Below are 27,319 nucleotides of genomic sequence, written 5' to 3'. Positions count from 1 at the left end.
CAAGATTTTTATTCTAAACAATTGTTTGTCAAGAATTAATGTGGAACAACGAATTACGGAACGCATTATTAAAAAGAGCCAGTGAAAATTTTGATTAGATAGTTGAATAAATATTGAAAATAGTGTAGTTAATTTTAAATATTAAAATTTTTATTATTAATTGATTATGTACGCATTAAAAAAAATTTGTATTGATATTGTGAATAGCTAGCTTATGGGTAATAAGTTATTTTATTATTATTACTATTATTATATCTGATTTAAAAATTTTAATAATAATAATAATTGAAATAATAACAATTTAGATTTCAGTTATTATAACTAAAATTATTATTATTATAATTACTTTTTTGTACTTAAGGTAGTACCCTCGCCAAAGTCGTTTTCTTAGGATTTTTTTTTAATTTTGGTAGATTAATGTTCATATAATTCTTCGTCGATTGGCGCAATTTGAGAATTTTTTACCATCTAGTTTCCGAGATATTTAATTTTAAAGTTTGAGTTTTGAACGCTCTTATACATTACGGTATACGGGATATCGAAAAATTTACCTACAAACATTTTTATATCTTAGAAACTTTTCTTAGGATCTTTTTAAAAAACTAGAGTAACGTTAACTAACAACTAAACAATTTAAAAAAAAAAATTCATTGATAATTACCACACAGTTTCAGAGATATTTATTAATAAGTAATGAAAAATTTACCAGACTTTAACTGAGGAGGGGATACGTTAATAAAGCTGTGGCAACAGCGCAAGTTTTGTTAGCCGCGAAAGAAGTATGAGACGCGCATGCGCTGACAAATTTGAAAAGTTTAATTTACGTTAGGTGTAATATTACAGTTATTAATTTTATTTATTTAAAAAAAAAACTATGATTATTTTATGAAAATAAGTATTTTTTTATGATACTAAAGTTAGCCAACATTTTTAATTTTTGACTTTTTAATAATTAAATTAGAAAAAAAATTTTTTATATTGCATTTACAGTTTTTGAAGTTTTTTTCAAGTGAAATTTCTTTTTTATTTTTTTGTAATCATTTTTTCAATAAAAAAAAATTCTAAAAATTTTTAAATGTCGGCTGAATTAATTTTAATTTTTTTTATATTTATTAAAAATTCAAAAAGTTAACAATTTTAATATAATAATATATATTAATCTTTCAATGTATGTAAATAAATAAATAGACGCATGTATCAAACCAGAGGTAAGTCTACAGCCAGTCCAAAACACTACAGTATAACCACTATAAAATATCTTAACGCTCACGCAGTGTTGTCAGACTTTTCAAACGATCAGTATCTCCTTCGTGATTGGCTGAAATAACTACATAAACAGCAAAAAGTTTTAGGCTTGTCAATAATGGCTATCCGGTATGTGTACCGTACACTCTGGCATAAACTTTTGACGACGGAAGTCGCGAGGGTAATACCTTAATTTGATTAGACAAGCAAATTCTTACCACATATCTATTATTAAAAGAATAAGAAAAATTTTGTGTCCAGGATAGTCATAATTAAGAAATGAGCTTTTTTCTAGTGAAATATTGACATTTTTTAAGATATAAGCTCATACCGATGTTACACTCATCGAGACCTTTCATTTGAGTACCCACATCAATTTTTCATATATTTTATATATTTATATATATGAATATATGAAAAATATATTAAAATTCATGTGGGTACTCAAATGAAAGCTCTTGATGAGTATATCATCGGAATGAGCTTATATCTTTATTAATATCAATAGTTAAGATAGCACAGTGTAATTTAACAAAAGTCATTATTTTATTTAATAAATTAAAATTTTATTTATTTATAGTTCACAAGTCACAGCAGTCACGTAGTGACTGCAAGGTTTCTCGTAAAATAATTAAAATAAAATTAATTAAATTAACCTCCACAATAATGATTTTTTTTCAGTTTTTTTATTATCATCATTAATCAATAATTATAATTAATCAATCAATTATACAACATTAATCATCATTAAACATAAATATCCATAACATTTAAATCTACCAAAAATTCATATACACACGTTATCAATCTTCAAAATCAACAAACTTAATATACCATATTTATAATTAATTATTTTACAAATACATATACACACATTGTTTCAAATTACGTATCAGTATTACCAGTGATAGCCATTTTCATTTTTTTTTACAATTATATAATTTCAATAAATAATTTAATTATATTTATAATTTATAATATTATATAAAATTATAGATCCAGTTAAATTAGTCATGATGTACAATGTACAATTACAAATATTACACTGCAGCGTAATTAATATTCTTCTTCATTTACAGGTAAGTCTCTTATATCACGAATATATTTTTTTATTTTTTCGTGATTACAAATCTTAATTTAATTTATTTTAATAGTTACCAATGATTATCGAATATTATTAAATATTAAAAAGCGTTTGGTTTTCCCAGAGTAATTTTTTATTATGTATAGTAGAATTTATTCTATAAAATATTAACTTTACTAAACTAAAAATATAAAATATCTTTTCAATAATATTAATAATAATTATTACAACAATATTAATAAACTTTTGATATTTTTTTATTTAAATCGGAAGCGTTCAAAATTTTATTTATTCAGAACCAGCGGAAAAATTTTGCATAAAAAAATTTTTCTTCAATTATCGGCACTCTTTAAAATAATTAAATTTATCCAGAATAATTAAAAATTCAAATAATTTAATCGAGCACAAATATATATTACTTTTTATAATTTATTTATAATTATAATATTTATGTTTATTTATATTTTAGTATACAAATAAGCACCTCATATTTATTCGCGAGCCCGCGCATATTAATTACACTCATTTATTATTCAAATATAATTTAAAATTTATTATTTATGTTCATCATCATTTAATATAAGTTAATATAAATTCTAAGCATTTACGTAGAAACATCGATTGTTTTTCACAATTATTATGCATATACATATATTTACATCTCATCCATTTTATTAATTTTAATTAATTTAATACAATATATCATTTAGATGCATAATACTTAACATAAAAAATTAATCCTATGAAATATGATCGACTGATTGGTCCTCAGTAAAATAGTATTATTTAAAAATCTAATAAAAATAATTTTTAGCTTTTTTATTATTATCAATTGTTATGATACTGGAATTAATAGACACGTTCATTTTTTTTTCTAACAAAAAAAAATAAAGTAATGTTTTTATTTCACTTTTTATTGTTAGAAAAATTATTAAAAGCAAAAAAATTCAATTTAAAAATTTTTTTTAATCTTAAGGGACTTCTAATAATTTTTTAATCTGATTTTTGAAAAGGGCTTTTAAAAAATGATAAATTAATATATTTTTCAAGAACTCACTTTAAAAATTAAAATTAGTCAGATTTATTTTCGCAAATTTTATCCATACACGGTAAAGAAATTTACGGAGTGAATTATTTTTAATTAATTTAATTTCTTCGGAGTAAAATTCACGCCAAGAAAGATTTTGTTTACTGTTATTGCGTAAAATCAAAAAAATGTTTTCCAAAATTTTTTTGATTAATATAACTTTTTTTCTTAGTTTCATAAAACAAATAAAATAAAAAATATAATTTTTTTCTTCAGTTTCTTATAATAAATAAAATGAAAATTAAGTTAGATAACATCTAAAAATTTTAATAATTTTTTTTTCATTGAAAAAATGATTACAAATCAATAAAAAAAAATCTTCTTTCGTAAAAAATTTGAAAAACTGTAAGTGCAATTTTTTAAAAATATTTTTTAGTTCTAATTTAATAAATTAAAAATGTCGGCTAAATTTAGTATCATTCTTTATTAAAAAGTTGATGTGATGTTTTCATTGTTGTCGCTTTTCGTTGCTATGGTGACCACTTTGGCAACGGTTACCATAGCAACAGTTGAATATTAATAAGTTAAATTTGTAAAAATATTGATTAATTAAATTGTAAATAATAAACATTTTGTGAAAAACGCGCAAAGCGCGTTCGATTTTCTAGTACAAATAAATTAGAATGTTACAAAAAAATGCATGAATATTTTTTTTAATTTCTACAAGTATCATTTTTATTAAATTTTCTTCATAAAAGTTTATTTGTTAAGAAATCTCAAAACCTGCTATAATTTTATATAATTAAAGGGAATAATGTTAATAATTTATTATTTTTTACTTTTTACCTCAGGATTTATTAACAAAAGCCAAAAATAAATCATTTTTATGAAAATTTCGTTAAATTTTTTTAAAAGCCAAATTTTTAGAAAAATAAAATTAATATTAGAGTAAAAATTCACTCCTGATTTTTTACAGTGTAGCTTTAAGCTATCTTTTCATTTTTATATTCGAATTTTCTATGACAAATAATTAATTAAAAAACTTTACTAGTCTGTTAATTTCAGTACCATCAATTTACTCATAAAAGAAGACAGATTACTCGTATTACGTTTCATAGTCATTGTTTGTAACCTTAACCTTAATCTCAACAACTACCAACAAGTATTTTCCCGGATGATAAACCCCAGTTACAGTCCTTAATCCTCCAGATATAGTACAATATAGTTTTAGGTATAGTATGAAGAAGTTTTATGGCCTGGTGATATATAAATGAAAGTAAAGCTTGTTTGTGTGATGTGTAATTGTGTGATCAGTCGGTTAATTATTTCGCGTACTTAAAGGTAAAAGGACTTATAGCTAAGGGTTAGTAGGGATTTGTGCTGAAAGGGCGTATAAAAAAATTTTTTTTGCCATTCGGTTTGAAATTGTCTGAAACGTAAAAATCTGTGAAAAAAAAAAGTTGGTATCCTAAAGCTGAAAGGGCGTATCTCAAGACATACGCCCTTTCACCTTTAAGAAAAGTACTACTTAAAGGTAAAAGGGCGTGTAAAAAAAAATTGTATTTTTTATACCGAATGGTCAATAATAGTTTCACAAGACAAGTTATACTCAAATAACAGCCTCATATACAAAGTGAAGATATAAACAAATAGAAAATAAATCAATCAAAAACAAATTACATAAAAATTAAGCAATAAAAAAAAATCACAATGACAGAGAACATTCAAATATTTAGAAATTTCCCGCTTTAATCGCCCTATTGAATATACCCAAACGGCACAAATTTTTTTTTTGCCCTCCGGGCGGAAAGTGGCAACTTTCGTCCCGCTGCGCTAAATTAAGTTGCCGCTTTCCGCCTTCGTCGGACAAAAAAATAGTATACACTCCACGGGAAGTAAATAAGAAAGCCTCAGATCACATGTTTGTTGACCTCGGCTTCGCCTCGGCCAACAATTACATGTGATCTGAGACATTTCTTACTTTACTTCCCTAGGTGTGTAATATACTATTCTTCCCTCCGGGCGGAAAGCGTAATTTTCCTCCCGCTGCGCTAAACAAAAATGCCGCTTTTGTGAATGTTTTGTTGAATTTAAGTTGACGATTATCCACAGATTCGGTAGAATCTGGCGCCAAGTTCTGTTCAAATCCGTTGTAAACGGAGCGCCAGACTACCGAGTGTGTTTACTGTAAGCAGAACGGTATTTTGAGGTTGCAAAATTTTATTTAATTCTACGGTACTTTTTTTTCCTCAATTGTATATTATAACAGTAATTCATACTTTATTTTACTGATATCAATTAATTATATTCAATTATAACCATTAATTTACTTGAAATTATTAAATTTTATCAGCACAAACTATAGCAAGCTCAAAAATTTCGATTCTGATTTTTTTTCGATGGGCAAAGTGATCTGCCACAGACTAAATAATTCGAGAATGCATAGTAATCCTCCAATAGATGGGAAACTACAGTTAAAAAAATAAATTTTACAGCTTGCATCTACACCCGCCAGGGTGCGCTGCAATTATTTTTACATAAACTGTAGCTTCAAGGGGATAGTTTGTTATAAAAAATGCAGCCAACTTGAGATTTAAGTTAGTACCAATTGCAAATTTTTATTATAATTACAAAAAATACTAACATCTGACCAAAAACAGTTTCACTGTAAAAAAATCGCGCCAAGTCCACGTTCATAAGACTATTAAGAAAAAAAAAAATTTTTTTTTCTTTACAAAAAGATATAAAATAAAAAAATTAAAAAATCCAAGTAACCGATATAATTGTTTATGATTTTCGGAAATTAAAAAAAATTTTGTTGTAAATTTAAAAATTAAAAAAAAATTTATGGAACGTACTTGGTGTGCGTCATTGTGTATTTCAATTTTTTTAAAGTCTAGAAAATAAATTTTACGAATTTCATTAAAAGTAAAATATTTTGCAACCACGCACACTAAATACGTTACAAAATTTTTTTTTTATTTTTAAATTAACAACAAAATTTTTTTCAATTTCTGAAAATCATAAACAACTATATCGGTTACTTGGATTTTTTAATTTTTTTATTTTATATCTTTTTGTAAAGAAAAAAACAAATTTTTTTTTCTTAATAGTCTTATGAACGTGGACTTGGCGCGATTTTTTTACAGTGAAACTGTTTTTGTTCAGATTAATTTTTCAACTTCTGGTTGAGTGAAATCTATGAAAAAGTCAACATTTTTTTTGTGACGCTTGGGTAACTACTGGTGCCGTTCACACAACAGTTGTTTCATCATGATCAATAATCCAGGATCCAAATTTTATAATAACTATTTCTTAAAATAAAAAGCAAGAAAATAATCACGCGTAATTTATTGTTTGTTTGGATATATTTTCTTTTTTAACTTTAAAAAATTGTATAGTTGAGGTTTTACGCTGCTACTACCACAGAAAGTTTTTTTTTCACATTTTTAAACTACGAATATATTCTTTTGTAAACTGGCCGAAAAAAAATTATACGCCCTTTCACCTTTAGATCACCAAAATTTCAAATTCTTAAAAGTAAAAGGGCGTATAATTAAAGACATACGCCCTTTTACCTTTGTAATTTTTTTTTCAATTTTAAGCGCAGAATGTGTCTACTACTCGATTGGCAATAAAAAAACAAATATGCGCCCTTTTACTTTTGCAAAGGTAAAAGGGCGCATAAATTGTTATAAGTCATTTTACCTTTAGGCTCGCGATTTATTTAAGTCACATTATTATTAATTATTAATTATAACTATAATAATTATTTTAGGCTCTTTATATTATACATTTATTGAAGAATTAGCGCGCGTAAGCGCGCTTTCTTGATGTCAGGAAACATGGACCTGAGAGTAAGGATTTAGTTGCCGTGTTGACTGGTTGAGGTGCTGGCTGCCATTGCTGTTGTTTCCATTGTTGTTATTGTTCCGACATCTCATTGATCCTGATTGCAAGTGCATCGGAATCCTCACAGTACCTAGTTTTGATTTAATAAGAGGTTTTATTTACTATTTACCTGATACTGATTCAAAAAAATAATTTTATACAAAAAAATAATTTTATTTAAAAAAAATAAAATAAGATAAAACTAAGATGAATTAATTAAAGATTGAACTATTTGTTTTTATTCATTTTTTAATTAAATTACATTGAATTAGACGGTAATTTTCAATAGGCTATTACTTAGAATGATACTGAAGTGAATGAAAAAAAAGTTGACTCAAAAAGTGAAGTTTTTTGGGCGTTATCGTGATTACATACATTATCTGTACATATAGACAACCCGACTTCCACGGAAATAATTTTTCAAGATTGTTTTTTTTTTCATATTTTGTAGAAAAAATAGGGGTTTTTTTTAAGTATCTAATGTCATAAAAATGTTTTCTTGTTGATATTTGTCAACTCATTAATACTCAAAGTGCAAAAAAGATCGGATAAAAGCAATTTAAGCCGAGATAATTGCTTGATCTTGAGAGAGTGAGAGTAAAGCACTACTCAAACGCTTCGCGTTGAAACGTGCAAAATTAATTTAATTCAAGAGAAAAATATTTAGACCAAGAAAATTTTTTTGAATAAATTTTTTGTGTCAAGGAAGAAAAAATTTTGAACCGAACAAAATTCTAATTAAAAATCTTGATCAAAAAAATAATTTTTTAGACTAACTAACTAGTTAATATTACAACAAAAATATATTTCTTGTTAAAACAAATATAAAATATTTATTATCCCTTTGAAAAAATTTATGTTGATAGAAAGGTTAGCTTGACTCAAGACAAAAATTCTTGAACCAAAATTACGACACGGAAAAAAGATAACTTGAAAAATTACAGTATAAAATGTAAAATTGGTCCCGTCGTAATCAAAACTAGAAAAATTACAGTTTAAAATAATATTTTTCTAAATTCAATTTTTTAATTTAATATTCAGAGCTTTCAATGTAAATATTACATTCTACAATGTAATTCTTATAAAATCTGTAATAATTACATTTGAAACTGTAATTTTTCGAGTTTTCATCACGAAGCGCCACGTTGCATTATATACTGTGATTTTTCGAGTTTTTTTTCGTGTATAGAGAAAACAATAAATTTCTTAAAACAAGAGAAAAAATTCGTGAACCAAAAAGAATTTTTTTTTAACTAAGAATTCTTATCTTAGCTCAAGATTTTTTTTCTCCTGAAGAAATTAATTGTTTTTTTTAATTATATTAGCACTTTTTTCTCTCGAGTCAAACTAACCTTTCTATCTGTGGAATTTTTTTATTTCTACGCTAACACAATACTTTGTAATAACAAGTTATCTTATTTTATTCTAATTAAACATTTTTTTCAGTCTTCCAAATACTTATAAATCATAAAAAAAAAACTTATTTAAAATTTTTAATACTATATCAAATCATTTTGTATAATTAAGGTTAAGCAAGGCAGTCATTTTGAGTAAACATTCCACCATTTTGAATTGAGAAAAAATGATGCGGTAAAAAGGAATAATAAGATAAAATGAATAAAATAAAATAAAAATTTATTAAATAATTGATTTACAAAATCACAATTTATGAAATATTATAAAATAAAATTAAATAAAAAAATTATGAAATAATTATTAGGAGTGTTTACTGACAGGATTAAGTTCCTTGAGATCAATCTCATAATAACAATCATACTCAATATTATCATCATCATCATCATCATTTTTTATATTGGAAAGATTGTGATTATCAAAGGGTACTAATAATGGATTTTTATTGAAGTAAGATGCGTTTGAGGCACAACTGAGACTCAGACTGTGTACAGAAGACGTACTACAGGACATACCATTTCTTGAAATCCTCGTATTACCGATTGGACTTCCTGTACAACTGTAACGTGTTATTACTTCCGATCTGCTCAACGCATGTTCGGGTTCCACGTGAACGCCTGGACACCACCGAAACACTACGGAAAATCCTCGCCGAAATCTAGGAATATTAAGTTATAGTTTTATGAGTATGGAAATAAGGGATAAGATTGAAGAAATTTTAGTTAATTACTTTGAATTCATCCAGCAATAAATCATAGGATTGTACATGCTGTTAGACATTGCTAACCAGTAGATGGCTAAGTAAACTTCTTGGATGTATGGTTCGTTGGTTACCTCTGGTACGGAAGATACAACAATGAAGTAAACGTGAAATGGTAGCCAACAGACTGCAAATATTGATACGATTACGATCATCATTTTCACGACCTGGAAACAGGAAATTAAATGGTTTGGATTAATATTATAAATACGTATGTTTTCAAGTAAATTAACGTTAATAAATAATGTAGAAAAAATTAATTAGCAATTTTGCAGTCACTATGTGACTGCCGTGACTTGTGAACTGTAAATAAATAAAATTTTACTTTATTAAATAATGACTTTTGTTAAATTGCACTGTATTTTCTTAAATATTGAAGTTTTTGAAGATATAAGCTCATCCTGATGTTACACTTATCAAGACTTTTCATTTGAGTACCCACATGCATTTTCACATATTTTTCATATATACATATATACATAATATATATAAATATATGAAATATATGAAAAATTGATGTGGATACTCAAATGAAAGGTCTCAATGAGTGTAATGTCGAGGTGAGCTTATATATTTAAGAATATCATTAGTTGACAAGATACAAGATAATTTCTTAACTATTGATATTTTTAAAGATGTAAGTTCATCCCGATGTTACACTCATCAAGAGCTTTCATTTGAGTACCCACATCAATTTTTGATATATTTTTCATATATACATATATATAATATATATAAATATATGAAAAATTGATGTGGGTACTTAAATGAAAGGACTTGATGAGTGTAACATCAGGATGAGCTTGTATTTTAAAAAATATCATTAGTTTACAAGATACAAGGTCGTTTCTTAATTATGTTAAGTTGTACTGTACTTTCTTAACTATTGACATTTTTAAAGATCTAAGCTCATCCTGATGTTACACTCATCAAGAGCTTTTATTTGAGTACCCACATGCATTTTGATATATTTTTCATATATACATATATATAATATATATAAATATATGAAAAATTGATGTCGGTACTCAAATGAAAGGTCTTGATGAGTGTAACATCGGGATGAGCTTATATCTTTAAAAATGTCAATAGTTCACAAGATACAAGGTCATTTCTTAATTTCATATCCAGAGATAGAGCATTTTCGAATGTAGTCTAAATACTTGTCATCATAAATTGACCATCGGTGAGAATAATATGAAACTTTGATAAGGCACAAATTCAAATCAAAACCTTTGCAATGACCCTAAATTTTACTAAAAAAAGTGATTTTATCAAATGACTATCCTGGACACAAAATTTTTCTTATTCTCTTAATAATGTAGATTATATCAAACTAAAATTTAATTTTTTTTAAATATAAAACCTGTAAAATTATTTAACTTTCTTCAAGTCCAATAAATTTTACTGAAATAAACTTTAAAAAGCAATTTCTAAGATTTTTTTTATATAAAAAATAAATAAATAAAAACCATTGCTTCATTGTTATTATTATTTGTATTTGGCGATCCAGTTTATTGCCAAAAACAATAAGATTGTCGTTGATAAAATAAATCAAGCATAAAGATGAATATCATAAAAAAAAAAATATGAATCTTTCAGGAGTAGAAAGAATGTGTAATAAAAAAATAAAAACGATTCAAAAAGAATAAAAAGTTATGAAAGGTTTTAAAAAAAACAATAAAAATGAGAAAGTTTTATTTTTATCCTTCGCTATCAGAAATAATTTGGTCCTTTGTCCTTGAACTGAAAGTTTCGGGCGTAAGTACGCGGAAGTTAACTAACGGAGGAATGAAAATTATTTTTGTAGAATATAGTCGCGGTGTGGGATAAGGAGTTTAATAATATAAGGGTGTGATGTCAGGTGGATTGGAGTAAAGAGGCGTATCGGGTGAAAGGATAATGTGAAGAAAGGGAATATGAGAAAACGGTTTATCATGATCTGGATATAGTCCAACTTTCTTATTCCATTGATCACGAGAAACTGGTCTCTCTGGTCTAATAAATTACACCCTGTGTAATCTGTAATACCACTGGATTTCATGACAAGGACATGCTAGATATTTTTACATACACACGCACATACATCGAGACAATAATGTAAATTGTCCCGCGCTTTCCTGCCTAAAATTATATTCGCTATTCGAAATTATCATTACTGACACTTGAAAAAAAAAAAAGATTTAACTATTGCAAAAACTCAATTAAAAATTACTCTATTTTCTCGATTAAAAAAATTAAGTAAAAGAAATTAATTATAAATTATTTCAAACCCCCAAGTATTAAACTTTATCTTCCGAAAAGTTAACAGCAAAAGTTCGGAATAAATTTTCGTTGGATAAAATAGTCGTGACGCCAAAATTAATAAACGATAATTAAATCTCCCGAAATTGATTTTGTGAATTTAAAACCACCAGCGCAAAACATCATTCATTATTCATGTTATAACATATTAATTAATTTTATCATGAATGAGTAATTAACTCGACAATAAAAGGCCGGGGTCAGAGTATTCAATAATCAACAAAATTTATATTGATGTGTTTCACAATGTCTATTAATAATTAAAAAATCAATTATTTTTAATAAAAATTTTGCAGTGTATGGAATATAATTGTTTGTCATTGCAAAGATCTTGATTTGAATGTGTGCCTTTTCAAGGTTTCATATCATTATCACCGATAGTCAATTTATTATGATAAGTATTTAGGTTGCTTTCAAAAATGCTCTATCTTTAGATACATAATTAAGAAATGACCTTGTATCTTGTGAACTATTGACATTTTTAAAGATATAAGCTCATCCCGATGTTACACTCATTAAGAGCTTTCATTTGAGTACCCACATGCATTTTGATATATTTTTCATATATTAATATATATTATATATATGTATATATGAAAAATATATGAAAATGCATGTGGGTACTCAAATGAAAGCTCTTGATGAGTGTAACATCAAAATGAGCTTATATCTTTAAAAACTTCAATATTTAAGAAAGTACAGTGTAATATAACAAAAGTTCTTATTTAATAAAGCAAAATTTCATTTATTTATAGTTTATTATTCGCATCAGTCACACAGTGACTGCAAGGTTACTAATTCTTAATAATAAAAAATAATTATTAATCTTACTAATTGCACGACTCATGATGCGAAGCATCAGAGAGTGCTTTACGATCGAAAAATTTTTTTCGCCTCATTTTAGCAACTATTTTTAGTATTATAGCCTTGTTAGTTCACGGAATCAAGATATTTTGCATACTATTGTCGAGATAATTTAATGGAGATTAATTCCATACTTTCTAAAAATTGATTTAATGCAACAGAAATGGAAAAAAACATCAAAAGAGGTCAAAAAATTTTCCTGTCCGTCATGTATGAAACCCCGGAAACACTGTAACTTGTGAAAAAATCAATTATTTGAGTAAAATTTTTTTTTTTATAAATTCTAATCGACGATTGTAGGTCACTGAATGCGAATGGTTAATTAATTCAGTGTCGTTTAATTACAATTAATAAAAAACGAAAACTACAAGACTGTATATCTATATATATCCATGTAAAATTAACATGGATGGTGATATATCTATATCTATAGATATTATGTACATTTTATTCCACCAGGGGTGCTTGTGCAGTACCTTCCTACTACAGCTGTTTTTTCGGCAATTAATTTTGAACGACTTAAGTTTTTTTTTTTTTTATATATATATTTCATAATTAAATGAGCATTATGAGTCGTGCACTTTTGGATTTTCCCAACTTTTTTTCACATTCATAATGGTACACTCTTATATTTTTTACATTAAATTTTTAAATAATTATCAAAAAAGAATTGTAATTAGATTAAGAAATTAAAAATACCCCAGGATTATTGTGTTTTTCACGATAATTTTCAAAGAAAATTTCTTTCCATGCAAAGTACTAATCCTCTCGATGATAATAACTAATAATAACAATAATAACAATAACGCTAATAACACGGAATGTGTCTGAGGAAATGAAATGACTGGGTCAACACGTAAATTCCCAAGACAGTGTCTCACCGTCTCTCGAGCAGTTCTTACTCAGTGGCATAGAGATTACGATTTAAATCCACCGGAATAAAATTGATCGTACTCTCTTATACCCATATACTCCCACGTATATTACTCTAGATCCATTAATACATATTATATACACCCACACGTATATCTATATATACATAGAATCCTCACTCTAACTCACTAAAAATAATCCGTAGTACCTACAATAGAATAACAGCGATAGTAAGGGACTATTTCACTAAATCACAAACGAGGTTACGTGGGTGTAATTTACCTTCAACGTCTGAAAATTCACCGCTGAAATATTCAAACAGGCGTATTTATGACACCAGAACAACAATAACAATAACAATAACAATTATTACGATTAAGAAAAGGGTCTTGTAATGGCAATGATATACAGTTCAGCTTAAAATTGGTCTTGGTTTAACCCCAGCTTGCTCTAACTCAAGCTTCTGGTCTAGCTTTTGCTCTTTCGATATTGCTGAAGGGCTTTTTGGGCATTATAACTGCTTCTCAAGTTTGTTCAGTCAACTGTTAACTTACTTGTAATTACAAACACCATATATACTAGATCGAAAGGTATCTAACCGATACTTTAACGTGGTATCTTTCAGGTTACTTGAGACCTCAAACTTTATCAATTTTATTTTTTTATGACCAAAAATTTATTAAATAATAGTATGCATCTGTAGTACACAGATGCTTCTTGTGAGCTAGGTAGACATACGGTACCTCTTGGAGCTCTAAAACACTAAATCTTGCTCTTATGTGCCCTGTATGCACCTCTGCAGTTGCTAATTTCGTAAGATGGATTATTTATGGCTAAAGTTTGGTATCATCAGGAGTTATGATGTTGTGGATCATGAAATTCAAATTTTGTGAGTGGTTGAATTTTATTGCTTAAATTATGAATCAAAAAATTTTAAATAATATTTAGAAAAATTCAAGAAAATCATTTTGAAGAGCTTCATTATTTTGATTTGAAAAATTTTTCTTAATTTAAGTAAAATTTTACTTCAATGACGATTCAATTCTATACAATCATGATTCAAAATTTTGTAAATTCTGTGTTTTATAAATTTATAAATTATATTCAAATAGCTAATAACCTTGTAATAAATGTAAAAGAAATGTGGTCCCAGGGAGTTAACTCCAGAATCTAAATAAATAAATAAATAAATAAAATTTTTCCTCTTGATTCAAAATAAGGTAGTACCCTTGGTTAGAGATTTGCGGTTCAAAATTTGATGAAATTTGATATTTTAGCAAATTATAGTAAGATAAATAAATACACTCAATTTTTGAAAAGCTCAATTGATGAGAAATGACAGTTTTTATTTTATTTTACAAAAAATACTGTTTAGATTCACGGAAAAAAGTAAATTGTGATAAATAATAGTCAATTTATAATAAGTAATGATCAACTGGAAAAAATTACAATTTCAAACAGCAAAATCGTGATTTTAACAATTACTTTATAATATGTATCATTTAAATGCTACAATTTATTATTTATATGGAAGAAAATACTATTTCAAACAGTAATATTCGCTATGTGAAAGTCCAAAATATTAAAGAATAATAATTAAGAATTTTGACTTTGATATTTATCATTTCGTACCTAAAAAATGATCTTATGATATGTAAAAAATATAAACTACAGTTACTAAATTTCGATACAAGCAACGTCAATATTAACAAAGTAAAATTGTAAATTTTAAACGCAACGCTAAAAATCAAACTATAATTATTGATTTGCTTGGACTGGTAAAATATATATTTTAAGAGTAGAATTTTTACTGTTTCAAATGTTAAATTCTCCGAGTGTGAGACCTTCCCCTTCTCCTCATAGTAGAGACTATATATTGAAACGGCAATTTTTACTGTTTGAAACTGTAATTTTTTAAGATGAGAGAGTCGTTATTTACTATAGTGACAGCTACTAATCACATTTTCGATATTAAATTATAAATTGTGGCTTTTACACTTTCTACATTAAGTTTAGTAATATTTACATTTGTGCCACCCCGGTGTCCGCTGTATTGTTTAAAACTATAAAAATTAACCGGAATCCGATGGAATTTTACAGTTTACTTTTTTCAATAAAAATTGAACAAATTAAAGTGAAAAACGTATTAAATATTTTTTACAATCAAAAATAAAGAGTAGGAGCATGTAGTCTTACTAATTAATAAAAAACTATTAAGTTATCTTTGTCTCTCTTTCTGTAATGAGATTTTCTATAAAAAAATCAATTACGTAAATCAAATAAGGCTTTGAATGGAACATTAGATACTTTTAGTATCTGTGATACTACCTTAATTTTTTTTTTTTTTTTTTTTTTTTTCAATGTAAGTTTACATTTCTTATTTATTTCCTCTATAAACATATAAATCACTTGAATAAAATCCAGGGATCGATGAACAAATCAAAAAATGATAAGCTTTTTTGGTATTAGAAATGTGATGTATCAAAGCTTATGACTTATGAGTATAAGAAAAGGTATAAATACTATATGTTGAAGTAAGTTTTATTACAGTGCGAATAGCACGTGACCGGAAATATAAATATTTTAATATCAAATGTCGGCCGTATATCCTGCGAAATAAGAAATTTTTTTTTTATTGTAAGGAATTAAATTCTATTAAATATTAAGCCAGACATTCGAATTATTCTATTCACCTGTGAGTTTAGTACTTTGCTATAAATAAACAACATAAACCAGCATACACGTGTTAACATTTCATGAAGCGCGAACCGAATGAATTCAGCTAAAATTATACCGGCGAAATTAATTTATATTTAAGTAGCAATAAATTTTGAACACTTATTTATATAAATTAATATCTCTCGTAAGTTGACCAATAAGTTAATTTTTTTTCTTAATTAAACCTTGTCTTTTTTTATAAAAATAGTTATTACCGTGCAATACATTTATTAGCTTCAGTAGTTTATCGGCGATACGCTCAGACAAGAACTGTAGTGTTAAAAAGTACGCGTGTGTTACAGTTTACGGCTAAAGGTGAATAAAAGAAGTTAACTAATTGAAATTTATTGTTTAACTTCTATACTTGTATTAACGATAAATTCTTTTATTTATTTTATTTTAAATAATAAAAGTTAATAAATTCATAATTAAAATAAAGTTGGGAAAAGTTAATTGCAATAATTAGTATCAAGTTTCTTATGTATTAACGTTGCTACTGCTTCATACTGTATTTAAATATATTATTTTATTGCATAAATTTTCAAGTTTTAGAGGAATACAATTATACAATTATACTTCTAAGAATAATAATAACAATAATTAAACGGAGAAAAAAAATTAACCTCGAAAAAAATATTCTTGAACTTAAATTAAGAGGAGGAAATTTCTGTAAAAAAAGGCTCGTCTCCCGGAACTTAAGCTTAAGAAACAATAATTTTTATTTAATGTTGAAAATAGGGTTCTGCGCGACTGCTGTTGTATTTTAGCGCCGATTAAAATGTTTGAAAACAATAAAATACTCGGTCAAAAAATTAAGTTCTTAAAAGAAGATTTTTTCGGTCTCTATTCAAAATATAATTTTTTTTTTATTGAAAGATTTACATATTTTGAAACAAGACTGAAATTTTGAAGAAAAATGTTTACTTGATTCAAATTATTTTTTTCTGTGTAATAATGATAATAATATTTACTAGCAACTTTACAGTCACTATGTGACTGCCGTGGTTTGTGAACTATAAATAAATAATATTTTGCTTTATTAAATAATGATTATTGTTAAGTTGCACTGTACTTTCTTAAATATTAATGATTTTAAAGATATAAGCTCATCCCGATGTTGCACTCATCAAGAGCTTTCATTTGAGTACCCACTTCAATTTTTCATACATTTTATATATTATATATATGTATATATGAAATATATATCAAAATGCATGTGGGTACTCGAATGAAAGCTCTTGATAAGTGTTACATCAGGATGAGCTTATATCTTTAAAAACGTCAATAGTTAAAAAAGTACAGTGCAATTTAACATAATTAAGAAACGACCTTGTATCTTGTGAACTATTGACATTTTTAAAGATATAAGCTCATCCCGATGTTACACTCATTAAGACCTTTCATTTGAGTACCCACATCAATTTTTTCATCTATTTATATATATATATATATATATATATTATATATATGTATATATGAAAAATATATCAAAATGCAAGTGTAACATCAGGACGAGCTTATATCTTTAAAAATGTCAGTAGTTAACAAGATACAAGGTCATTTCCTAATTATTGATATTTTTAAAGATATAAGCTCATCATGAAGTTACGCTCATCAAGAGCTTTCATTTGAGTACCCACATGCATTTTGATATATTTTTCATATATATAATATATATAAATATATGAAAAATTGATGTGGGTACTCAAATGAAAGGTCTTGATGAGTGTAACATTGGGATGAGCTTATATCTTTAAAAATGTCAATAGTTCACACGATACAAGGTCATTTCTTAATTATGTATCAAGAGAGAGCATTTTCAAATACAGCCTAAATACTTATCATCATCAACTGACTATTGTTGAAAACGATATGAAACCATGAAAAGGCACAAATTCAAGTCAAGACTTTTCCAATGATACCAAATTTAACTATAAAAACCCATTCTATCATATAAATACACTCGCCACAAAATTTTGCATATTTTTTTAATAGTATAGATAATAAAACTTACTCGTCGTTTACCCTTGATACTTTCTAATTGATTATGAGTAATTTCACCAATACTCTGTGAGCCCCATAATTCAAGTCCAATTCTTGCGTACGTATAAGTCATCGATCCGATTGGCAAAAAATATGTCAGCACCATAAACAAAACATTATATCTGAAACAAAAAAAAAATAAATGACATTATCGAAATTTAAAAATGATTGAGCGACTAATAAACTCAAAAATCTACGAGTAAAAAAAGGCAAAATTTAATATCAAGTTCCTAATTGCTCATTAACGTTTCCGACGTTACTGAAATTCTTCATCACAATACAGTCGACGCTCTCTGTATTGGACCTCTCTGTATTTGACCACATTCTTCCTCTGTACTTGACGATTTTACACAGCTCTTATGGACAAGGACGAGTCAAATACAGAGAATGGTCCTGTACGGGCGAGTCAAATACAGAGAGCGTTGACTGTATCGATTATTGGAAGAAAATCAAAACTTATTTTCTGTTTTTCTCATTTCAGCTCTTTGTAGACAGAGTGGGTTGTCGTTAATAAAAAGAAAACTAAAAGAGAAAACTAAATTGAAAAAGAGTGTCGATGATAAAGGACAGAAGTACGTTCTATAACATTTTCGTTTAATTGCGCATTCTCAATTTCTAACCATACCACCAGTACCAGAAACTTTTAAATAAACGGTTCGCTGAGCATCGATTGCTTATTGGCTCCCTCTACTCCGACTGCTTGTAATAGTCGCTCCCGGAAAATATTTAAATTCAAAGATTAAATTTTTTTTTCAGTCTCCCATCTCAGAGGGGATCAGACAAAAATGTTTTACGAATTTTTTAATATTAATGAACAGATTATTACAGTATTGATTGTATTTAAATTGTAAAGCGGCTCATTACAGCACCGAGTTCCTGGGTTATTAGTTTTCGATGAATATGTTTAATTAGATTTTTTAATGATCTTTTTTTAGTTTATTCCGCTTTGTAAATTAGCTTTTTTATCCTGATATTTTTTTTTTTAGATTTTAGGGTAGATACTTTAAGGGTTTATGAATTTATATTCATTAAAAATTATTAGGAGATTTATTTTATGTAATGTTTAAGCTTTAAGGAATTATCTTTGATGAAAATTAAATTTTTTTTTTAGGATAAAATTTTTATTTTTTTGAAACAAAAAAAAATCTTCAACAGTTCTTAAATTCTCTTTAAAATTTATCCAACCTCAAATTCAATTAAAAATTACAACACAAAGAGAAATAAATTTCCACACTTTTATAAAAAAATTTAATTAAATACCGCTGATATTTTCATCCCAACATAAAATCAATACTAATTCCAATTGCGGTAATATTCAAACGGCATGTTCCGTGAAATTAAACCAAGCAAAACTGAATCTAAGTTTTTTATTTTTACCTCAGAAATAAATTTCGAGTGGCTCAAAGCTAATTGGGTTCTGTGTTCTGTTCGATTTTGAAATTCCAAGCTTTATTATAAACCCAGTATGTAAAGGTAACGATATCTAGTAGGCGGTTGGATTTCAATTCGGCTTTTCCGATCGGTAAATGTTACTTTATTATCGCTAGTGTGTGAATGTGTAGAAAAAAAAACTCGATTTTAGAGAATCTTTGTTCAAAAAAATTATTTTAAAGAGAATAAGTCGTTTTGATTCCAGATTTTTTCGTCTTGAAATTCCTTTTTTTTAGTACAGAAACAATTTAGAAAAACAAATCACGAATAAAATATCCAAAATATTTTTCTTAATCTAAATATTTTTTTGTTTCACTGTATAAAAATTATTACTTACAATTAAATTAAAAAAAAATCTTTTTTTGAAACTAAAAGAATCGCTGTTTACAATTGCATTTTCCAATAATATTATTCAAAGTTGATTTTTTTAGTTATGTGCTTAAAACTCCTCTAATCCCAACAGAAAATTAATTTTTCAACAATTCTTTAATCTTTACATCGTAGTTTCGTTGAAGCAAGAGAACAAAATTACCAGATTAATAATTTTTGTTAAAATATTAATAAAATATCGAAGTTTGTTCGTTGCATTATCGTTAAATTTTAAAATAGCAAACTTTGTTTTCCTTTTCCTCTTCGTTTTATTTTATTGATTTAAAGAGGTCCAAGCGAAGTAGTAAAGTTTTTTAAATTTCCTAAAAATTTGTAAGTTCAATGTACGTAGCCTAATAATTAATAAAAAATTAAAAAACAGTAGGTTTCCGGGATATTTAATGAAATAATTAGGTTTAAAAATTGTAATTTTTACATGTAGGTAAATGGAGATTCCACCAGCCGTGTACTTGGTTAAGAATTTAATGCAATTAACGATTTAAAGAAAATTTTATTTTCATTGAATTTGATTGAAAAAATAATAAGCTTAAGATTAAAACAATAAAAAAGTAGCTTTCCGAACGTATTACGGAGATATTTTATATTTTTTATGAAAAATCACTCGGAACTTGCATTCTTTAAAGTCTTGTATTTGACTTGGCAGCACCGCTTGTGCAGTTACTCAAAGCATAAGTAACCGCGGTTTTTTAAATGCTAGAAGATCTTAGTCATTTTAGTTAGACAGTAAACATACATAAATTTTAATGTTAGGGAACTCTTTTTGTGTTGTCAAGTGTATACCGGTAATTCAGAGTGCTATTTTTTTTATTAGTCAATTAAATGTTAATAATTATTTAATGAGTAAATTTATCGGAAATTTCCTCAAAAATGTTATTAATTAATTTAAAACTTTATTTTAAGATGCATAACAAAAGTATTTCTGCGTATTATTTTTTTCGAGACATTCTTTACACTAGGAGGGTACTTAGACCTCCTAAATCTGTGGATTTATTGCATTAATTTGAAGAGAACATCTAAAAATAAAAGTGATAAAAAAAATCAAGTAATTTTTTTTTTTTCATCATATAATACTTTAAACTCGGTCTATATTAGCAATATCATATGACATGTTTAAGCGATATGAACATGATAGTGAAGCTCTTAGTTTCCTTGTCATCTAACGAAGTACAAGCCGACTTGAATAGCAACAGTCACGGTTGAGCTTTTACGCCACTAATGACCCGTATGTAACTATAACAATAATCATAATGATAATTATAATTATAACGGCTCTTGTCAGCAACTTCATGTAACTTTCTGTCCCTTTTAGTTGAAACCAAGACTCTCTTACTTTGCTGAGGAACATCCGCTCAATCTGTCTTTGCCACTACTATATACGGTCTTTGGGATCTTCGTCACTCATCGGGGTTCCCAGAACAGAAGCTAATAAGGCAAAGGCTAAAGGTATCCCCTTATATGTAACATTTAACTCTTGCTATTTATTCCCCGTACAATATTTAACTTAAAGAGTAGTTTTGTACATATAGCTGATTTAATTTATTATAATTATAATTATTAAGTAAATAATGTTTGGAAATTTAGGTCTAGAAACGCTTGAAAGTACGCATTACTTTTGATGAGCTTATTAAGATCACTCAACCAGATAAGAGATCTGTTTTCAAAAGGGATCAACATCACATTGCAGTCAGGTGACGGATTTATTTCAATTGCTGAGGTTGGGAGTTTGTGTTATTAATTATAAATAAATATTTTCATGTAGTTGTACGCCTTATAACGCGAAGCGTTTTACTCACTTGTATATCAAGAAAAGACTCTAAATAATCCATCTCATATTTAATAAAATACACGGAAAAAAGTAAACTGTAAAATTCACTCGGATTTTAGTTAATTTTTATAGTTTCAAACGGTGCAGCGGACATCGGGCTGGCACAAGTGTAAATATTGCAAAATTAAATGTAGAAAGTGTAAAAGCCACAATTTTTAATTTAATATCGAGAATGTGATTAGTAGCTGTCACTATAGTAAATAACGACTCTCTCCTCTTAAAAAATTACAGTTTCAAACAGTAAAAATTGCTGTTTCAATATTTAGTTTATACTATGAGGAGAAGGGGAAGGTCTCACACTCGGAGAATTTAATATTTGAAACAGTCAAAATTTTACTCTTAAAATATATATTTTACCAGTCCAAACAAATCAATAATTAAAGCTTAATTTTTAGCGTTGCGTTTAAAATTTACCATTTTACTTGGTAAATATTGACGTTGCTTGTATAGAAATTTAGTAACTGTAGTTTATATTTTTTACATATCATGCGATCATTTTTTAGGTACGAAATGATAAGTATTAAAGTCAAAATTCTTAATTATTATACTTTAACATTTTTGAAATTTACATAGCGAGTATTACTGTTTGAAATAGTATTTTCTTCTATGTAAATAATAAATTGTATCATTTAAATGATAAATATTATAAAGTGATTGTTAAAATCACGATTTTACTGTTTGAAATGGTAATTTTTTCCAGTTGATCATTACTTATTATAATTCGACTATTCCCGTGTAAAAATGATATGATATCATTATGACGCTCATAATGAATCTCATATTTTGACACTAATATGAGATTCATATAAAAGCCATATAAATACATTTGAAACCTGTAATAAGTAAAATACTTATGGAAATGAATTTTTTTTTAACTAGATTACCAAATTTTTATTTTTCTTGTTGGAGAAAGAAAATTTCTAGTAATTTGATTATGGTTCATTATAAAATTTTATCTACACGGATCGGTCACATGAGGATTCGTGACCAATCCATAGTGACGAACGCATAATTTCATACTGAAGTCATAATAGTATCTGCGTAAACTCATGATGGAATCAGGCTGAAATTTTTCAAATTCATTATGATATTGTAATGATATTGTTACCTTTTATTCATAATTCAAGAAAAAAATTTTTTATTACTGTTGGAAATTCGTTAGAATAGTATCTCCATGATGATATTAACATAATTTCATTATGAAATCATAATGATATTGAATTAAATTCAAAATTTAATGATGGTCATATCTGCATAAAATCATAATGATATTGTTAGCCTTTTTAAATCGTGATATAAAATTATTGAGTCATAACTATATACAGGAAATAATGCAAAATAATTAAATTAAAGAAATTTTTAGGACGATAAAAATTGTTTTCAAATTAAAAAATAATTATCTTGAGACGAAAAAATTTTTTCAGTTAAAAATTTTTTTTAAACCAAGATAGTCAATGTTTTTCTAAATATTCTTCCAAGTTAAGAAAGTCAAGGAGGAAAGTTAAGTAGTTCAATAGTATATAGTGCATGATAAAAATACTGTTTATCTCAATTGTTATACATTTCCTCTGATTAACAGAAAAAATGAAAATTTTACTAATCTACTTAAAAAAGATTCGTTCTAACAGGTATTTTACTCATTACTGGTTTCCGAAGTATTGATATGGCTCTTATATGAATCTCATATTAGTGCCAAAATATGAGATTCATTATGATATTCATTATGAGCATAATGATATCATATCATTTTTACACGGGTTATTTATTACAGTTTACTTTTTTCCGTGTACTTTAAGAAAACTGAAAAAAATTTTACTTGTCCAAATGTCTGTATGCGGGTAAAAATTATAAATTAAAACAATATTTTTCTCGTTTTATCTTCAAAGCTCCTCTTACTATTACAAAAAAAATTTTTTTTTCCTTTCATTAAAGTTCTGGATTCTTATAGAATTTTCAGTAGAGTTTTACTTAAAAAACGAGTAAACTGCTAGAAAATTCCAAAGTCAAACTTCAAGTAGTATAAACTTTAGTTTCTCATCCGTTCATTACAATCATACTTTGTTTTAAATTAAACAATACTAAAATGTAACAACTGGTATTCCATTATATTATTTTTAACTCAATTTTCAGGAAACAATTCTTAAAGTTTTGTATCAGTAAAGTTATTAACTTCATTCAATTAAACGAAGTAATGTGAACTATTTAATTATTTTTTTACTTTTTACGTTAGAAGTTATTGACAAGACTTAAAAATAAAATAATCTTTGTAAAAATTTGGTTTAATGTTCCAAAATTTAATTTTATGGAAAAATAAAATATTTAGAAACTTAAACTTGGGATTAACTGTCTAAAATTCATTTTAAATTAATTCCCGATTTTTTACAGTGTAAGTAATTAAAAATTACAATTTATGTACTTAATATAACGTTTACTTACATGTATTCTGTGAGGCTGAATTGATTATCATCCTTATTGGGCCAATCGCCGTAGCAAACCAATCTGACGTCGCCATTGGGAAAAGTGACAGTGTATATATTGAAAAAAATCAAATTTGGTAGCGATAGTATCGATGAAACTACCCATATTATTAACGCAACCATCAAAGTTGTACGGCGACTCATCTTCTGGCGCAGCGGCTTTATTATCGCTCTGTACCTGCAACCAGAGAAAATAAATTTGCCAACTTTAATTACAGAAAGTACTAAAATGCAATTGATAATATTCCAGCGCTGAAAGCACTTAAAAATAAAAAAACTATAAATCAATTCTCTTTTATTTTCCCGCATACGCAACCATACATGCTTACTGTTTGCTTTGCTATACCGCGATTTTCATTTTTACTATTTTTTTTCTCTTTATCTTTTCAATCATAAAAACGATAAAAAAAAACGTCTACCTACGTTTCCGGTCGAGAAGTTTTTGGTTCAATGCATGAATAAAATCCTGCGGTCTCACTTTAGTTCGAGCGATTGAAATTAGTTATTACCTCAATCGATCGGTCTCGTTTCTCGACGAGTTGTATTTAAAAATTTTCTTTTCATCGTTAACAATGTAATTTTTTTTTATTTATGGTAAAACGATTGACTCATTTAATTTGAACTTGTGTTTAAATTAAACAAAATTTTTTTTTAACTCAATTATTGATTTCGAAATTTTAAATAATGTGACCAAAAAAAAATTTTTTTGGACTTTTTTGGTATTAAAATTTCAGAAAAAGTTGTACTTAACTATTAAAAAAATATTTTTTTTAATTTAATTTTGACCTATTAAGGATACACGGGGTCCACTGGACCCAAAGCGAACTTTAAGGCAATTTTAAATTTAGAAGGAGATTTATAAATGAGAATTACTCATTAAAGACTGATTTCATTGATATTCTTCAAAATATTTATATTTTTTTATTGTAATAATTATAACAAAAGAGTTTTATGACAAAAAATTAAATCTTTCTATATTATTTTGCATGTTTAAATGTCTTATTCTCATTTTAAGCGACTGACAAAAATTCGTAACTTCAAACTTCAGAATAAATATATTTTTTAAATAAATTTCTAAAATTTTTCATATAATAAAAATTCTGAAATAATCAAAAATACCAAAAATTTGGTAATTTTTATCAGAAAAAATCAGTTAATTTTTATTAAATGTACATATATATATTATAGCAAAGACAAAAATAATCAGTTTTATTTATAGAACAATGTGATTCAAGTTACGTCTAAAATTTCCTCGACTTTCATATTTGCTTTTTATCCCACGTGTAGCATACAATATTTTTTACAACTACTGCTCTGGAAATTGAATTTGAGAGGAATATAATAATTTTAAACATAATATTAAAGGTTAGGACTGATCAATGTTTTTAGTGTATCATTCACATGAACAATAAATTCACTCTTATAATTTAGATGAAAAATATGAAAATATATCATATAAGGAAACTATTCGTAACGTGATTGGTCAAATATATCATAAGCATTACTCGCGGTTTTTGAAATACCGTAAATTTTCGGTATTAATGCGTTTACCATAAATTTACCATTATAATTCTGAAATAATACGGTATTTCTGTGTTGATTTTGGCCAGTTTTTTTACTATAGTTATACAGCATTTCTACCGTACTTTTGCTGAAAAGTTCAGAAATAATACGATAAAATTACCGTAAAACTCTAGAACTTTTACTGTAAAAAATCTATGTATTAATTATAATATTACTATGATCTAACAATAATAAAATCGTATTTCTACGGTAAAAATACCAAAGATATACTGCAATTTTGCCGCGTTTATACTGATATAATTAAAGATATAAAGCTTTCTACCGTAAGATGGACGGTTGTGTTTATTACTCGGTGAGTCTTATTAGGTGACTGAATAAATCGATACGGATAGTGTCTCTGATAGCCCAACTGGTAGAGCTTTCGGCGCGTAACTAGATGATCCGGGTTCGAATCCCGGTCTATACTAAAAAAAATGATAATAATAATAAAAGAGAAATTAATTTATTAACCTCTTAAAAATTATTCATGATTATTTATAATATTATAAAGAAAAATTTTAAGCTATTGAAAAATAGTAGTAAAGCAGCATATTTTTGGTATTTTGCCGGTAATAGAAAGTAGGGATCTTCTTTTCCGGTTTTTTGCTGCAATAGTGCCGCATATATACAGTAAATATGCGGTACATTTACGGTTTAAATGCTGTTAATGTACCGTAATTTTTCTATTTTATTGCCGTAAATATTCTGAATTTATTTCGTAATTTTTTCGTAATAATTCGACAAAAAAAACTGGCTAAAATAACTGAAGTATTACGGTAAAAATACAGCATTTATATCGTATAAAGACCGAATCTTTACGGCATTTCCAAAGCCATGAGGGATGAAAATATATATAATTCCATACCAACATTCAGACGCGCGCTTGTGCGCGCAACGAATACTAGTAGCAGTATAATTTAAGTGGAATTTGTGCAGTTATGTGGTCTTTAAGTTAACCGAACATTTGCGTTTATTAAGTATGAATACTTGACTATATGCACTGAAAAAAAAGTTTTCTGCTCGGCACCATCTACTGTATATAGTAACGACTGTATCATTACGAGTACAATCCGTATAGCTATGAATAGCAGTCTGGATAGTGACCGTCACGATCCATTTGGGTGCTTTTCACGATACTATTCCTACCGTTAATATACAGTTTTCCTAACCTCACTCTCTTCTAGATAGCAACGTGTGGATCGTGACAGTAGTAATATCGTATGGTGAGGGGCAGAAAACTTTTTTTTTCGGAGATGACATATAGCGCTAGAAAAGTCAACTTCCAGAGCAGATATTGTAAAAAGTCTATTTGAGACAACACAAAATTTTTTGATACATTGACGCAAAATTTTAACGTGTAAATATGGAATTAGCGGGAAATTGCATGATATTCTTTAAGGTCAACTGTTTT

At 26.8% G+C, this 27,319-nt stretch overlaps 1 protein-coding gene across 7 annotated transcripts in view; it reads right to left on the bottom strand.

Moving 5' to 3' along the window:
• Positions 1-7,104: 7,104 nt before the first annotated feature.
• The window catches only part of LOC123265694 (tachykinin-like peptides receptor 99D), a 128,747-nt gene continuing 108,532 nt past the window's right edge, over positions 7,105-27,319 (bottom strand). For 6 of the 7 annotated variants that reach the window (XM_044729555.1, XM_044729553.1, XM_044729551.1 and 3 more), the window contains 4 exons: positions 24,305-24,523; positions 18,194-18,344; positions 9,391-9,587; positions 8,945-9,318 (listed from right to left, as the gene is read on the bottom strand). In XM_044729555.1, the coding sequence (XP_044585490.1) occupies positions 8,964-9,318; positions 9,391-9,587; positions 18,194-18,344; positions 24,305-24,523 (922 nt within the window). In that variant the 3' untranslated portion in view covers positions 8,945-8,963. Of the gene's footprint in view, positions 7,339-8,944; positions 9,319-9,390; positions 9,588-18,193; positions 18,345-24,304; positions 24,524-27,319 lie in introns of those variants that run through there. The other variant, XM_044729558.1, reaches the window with a different exon arrangement.

This window comes from Cotesia glomerata, linkage group LG5 (genome assembly GCF_020080835.1).
Source record: "Cotesia glomerata isolate CgM1 linkage group LG5, MPM_Cglom_v2.3, whole genome shotgun sequence".
Classification (NCBI taxonomy): Eukaryota; Metazoa; Arthropoda; class Insecta; order Hymenoptera; family Braconidae; genus Cotesia; species Cotesia glomerata.
The sequence above is the reverse complement of the archived record's forward strand: the minus strand, read 5'-3'. Positions and strand labels throughout refer to the sequence as shown.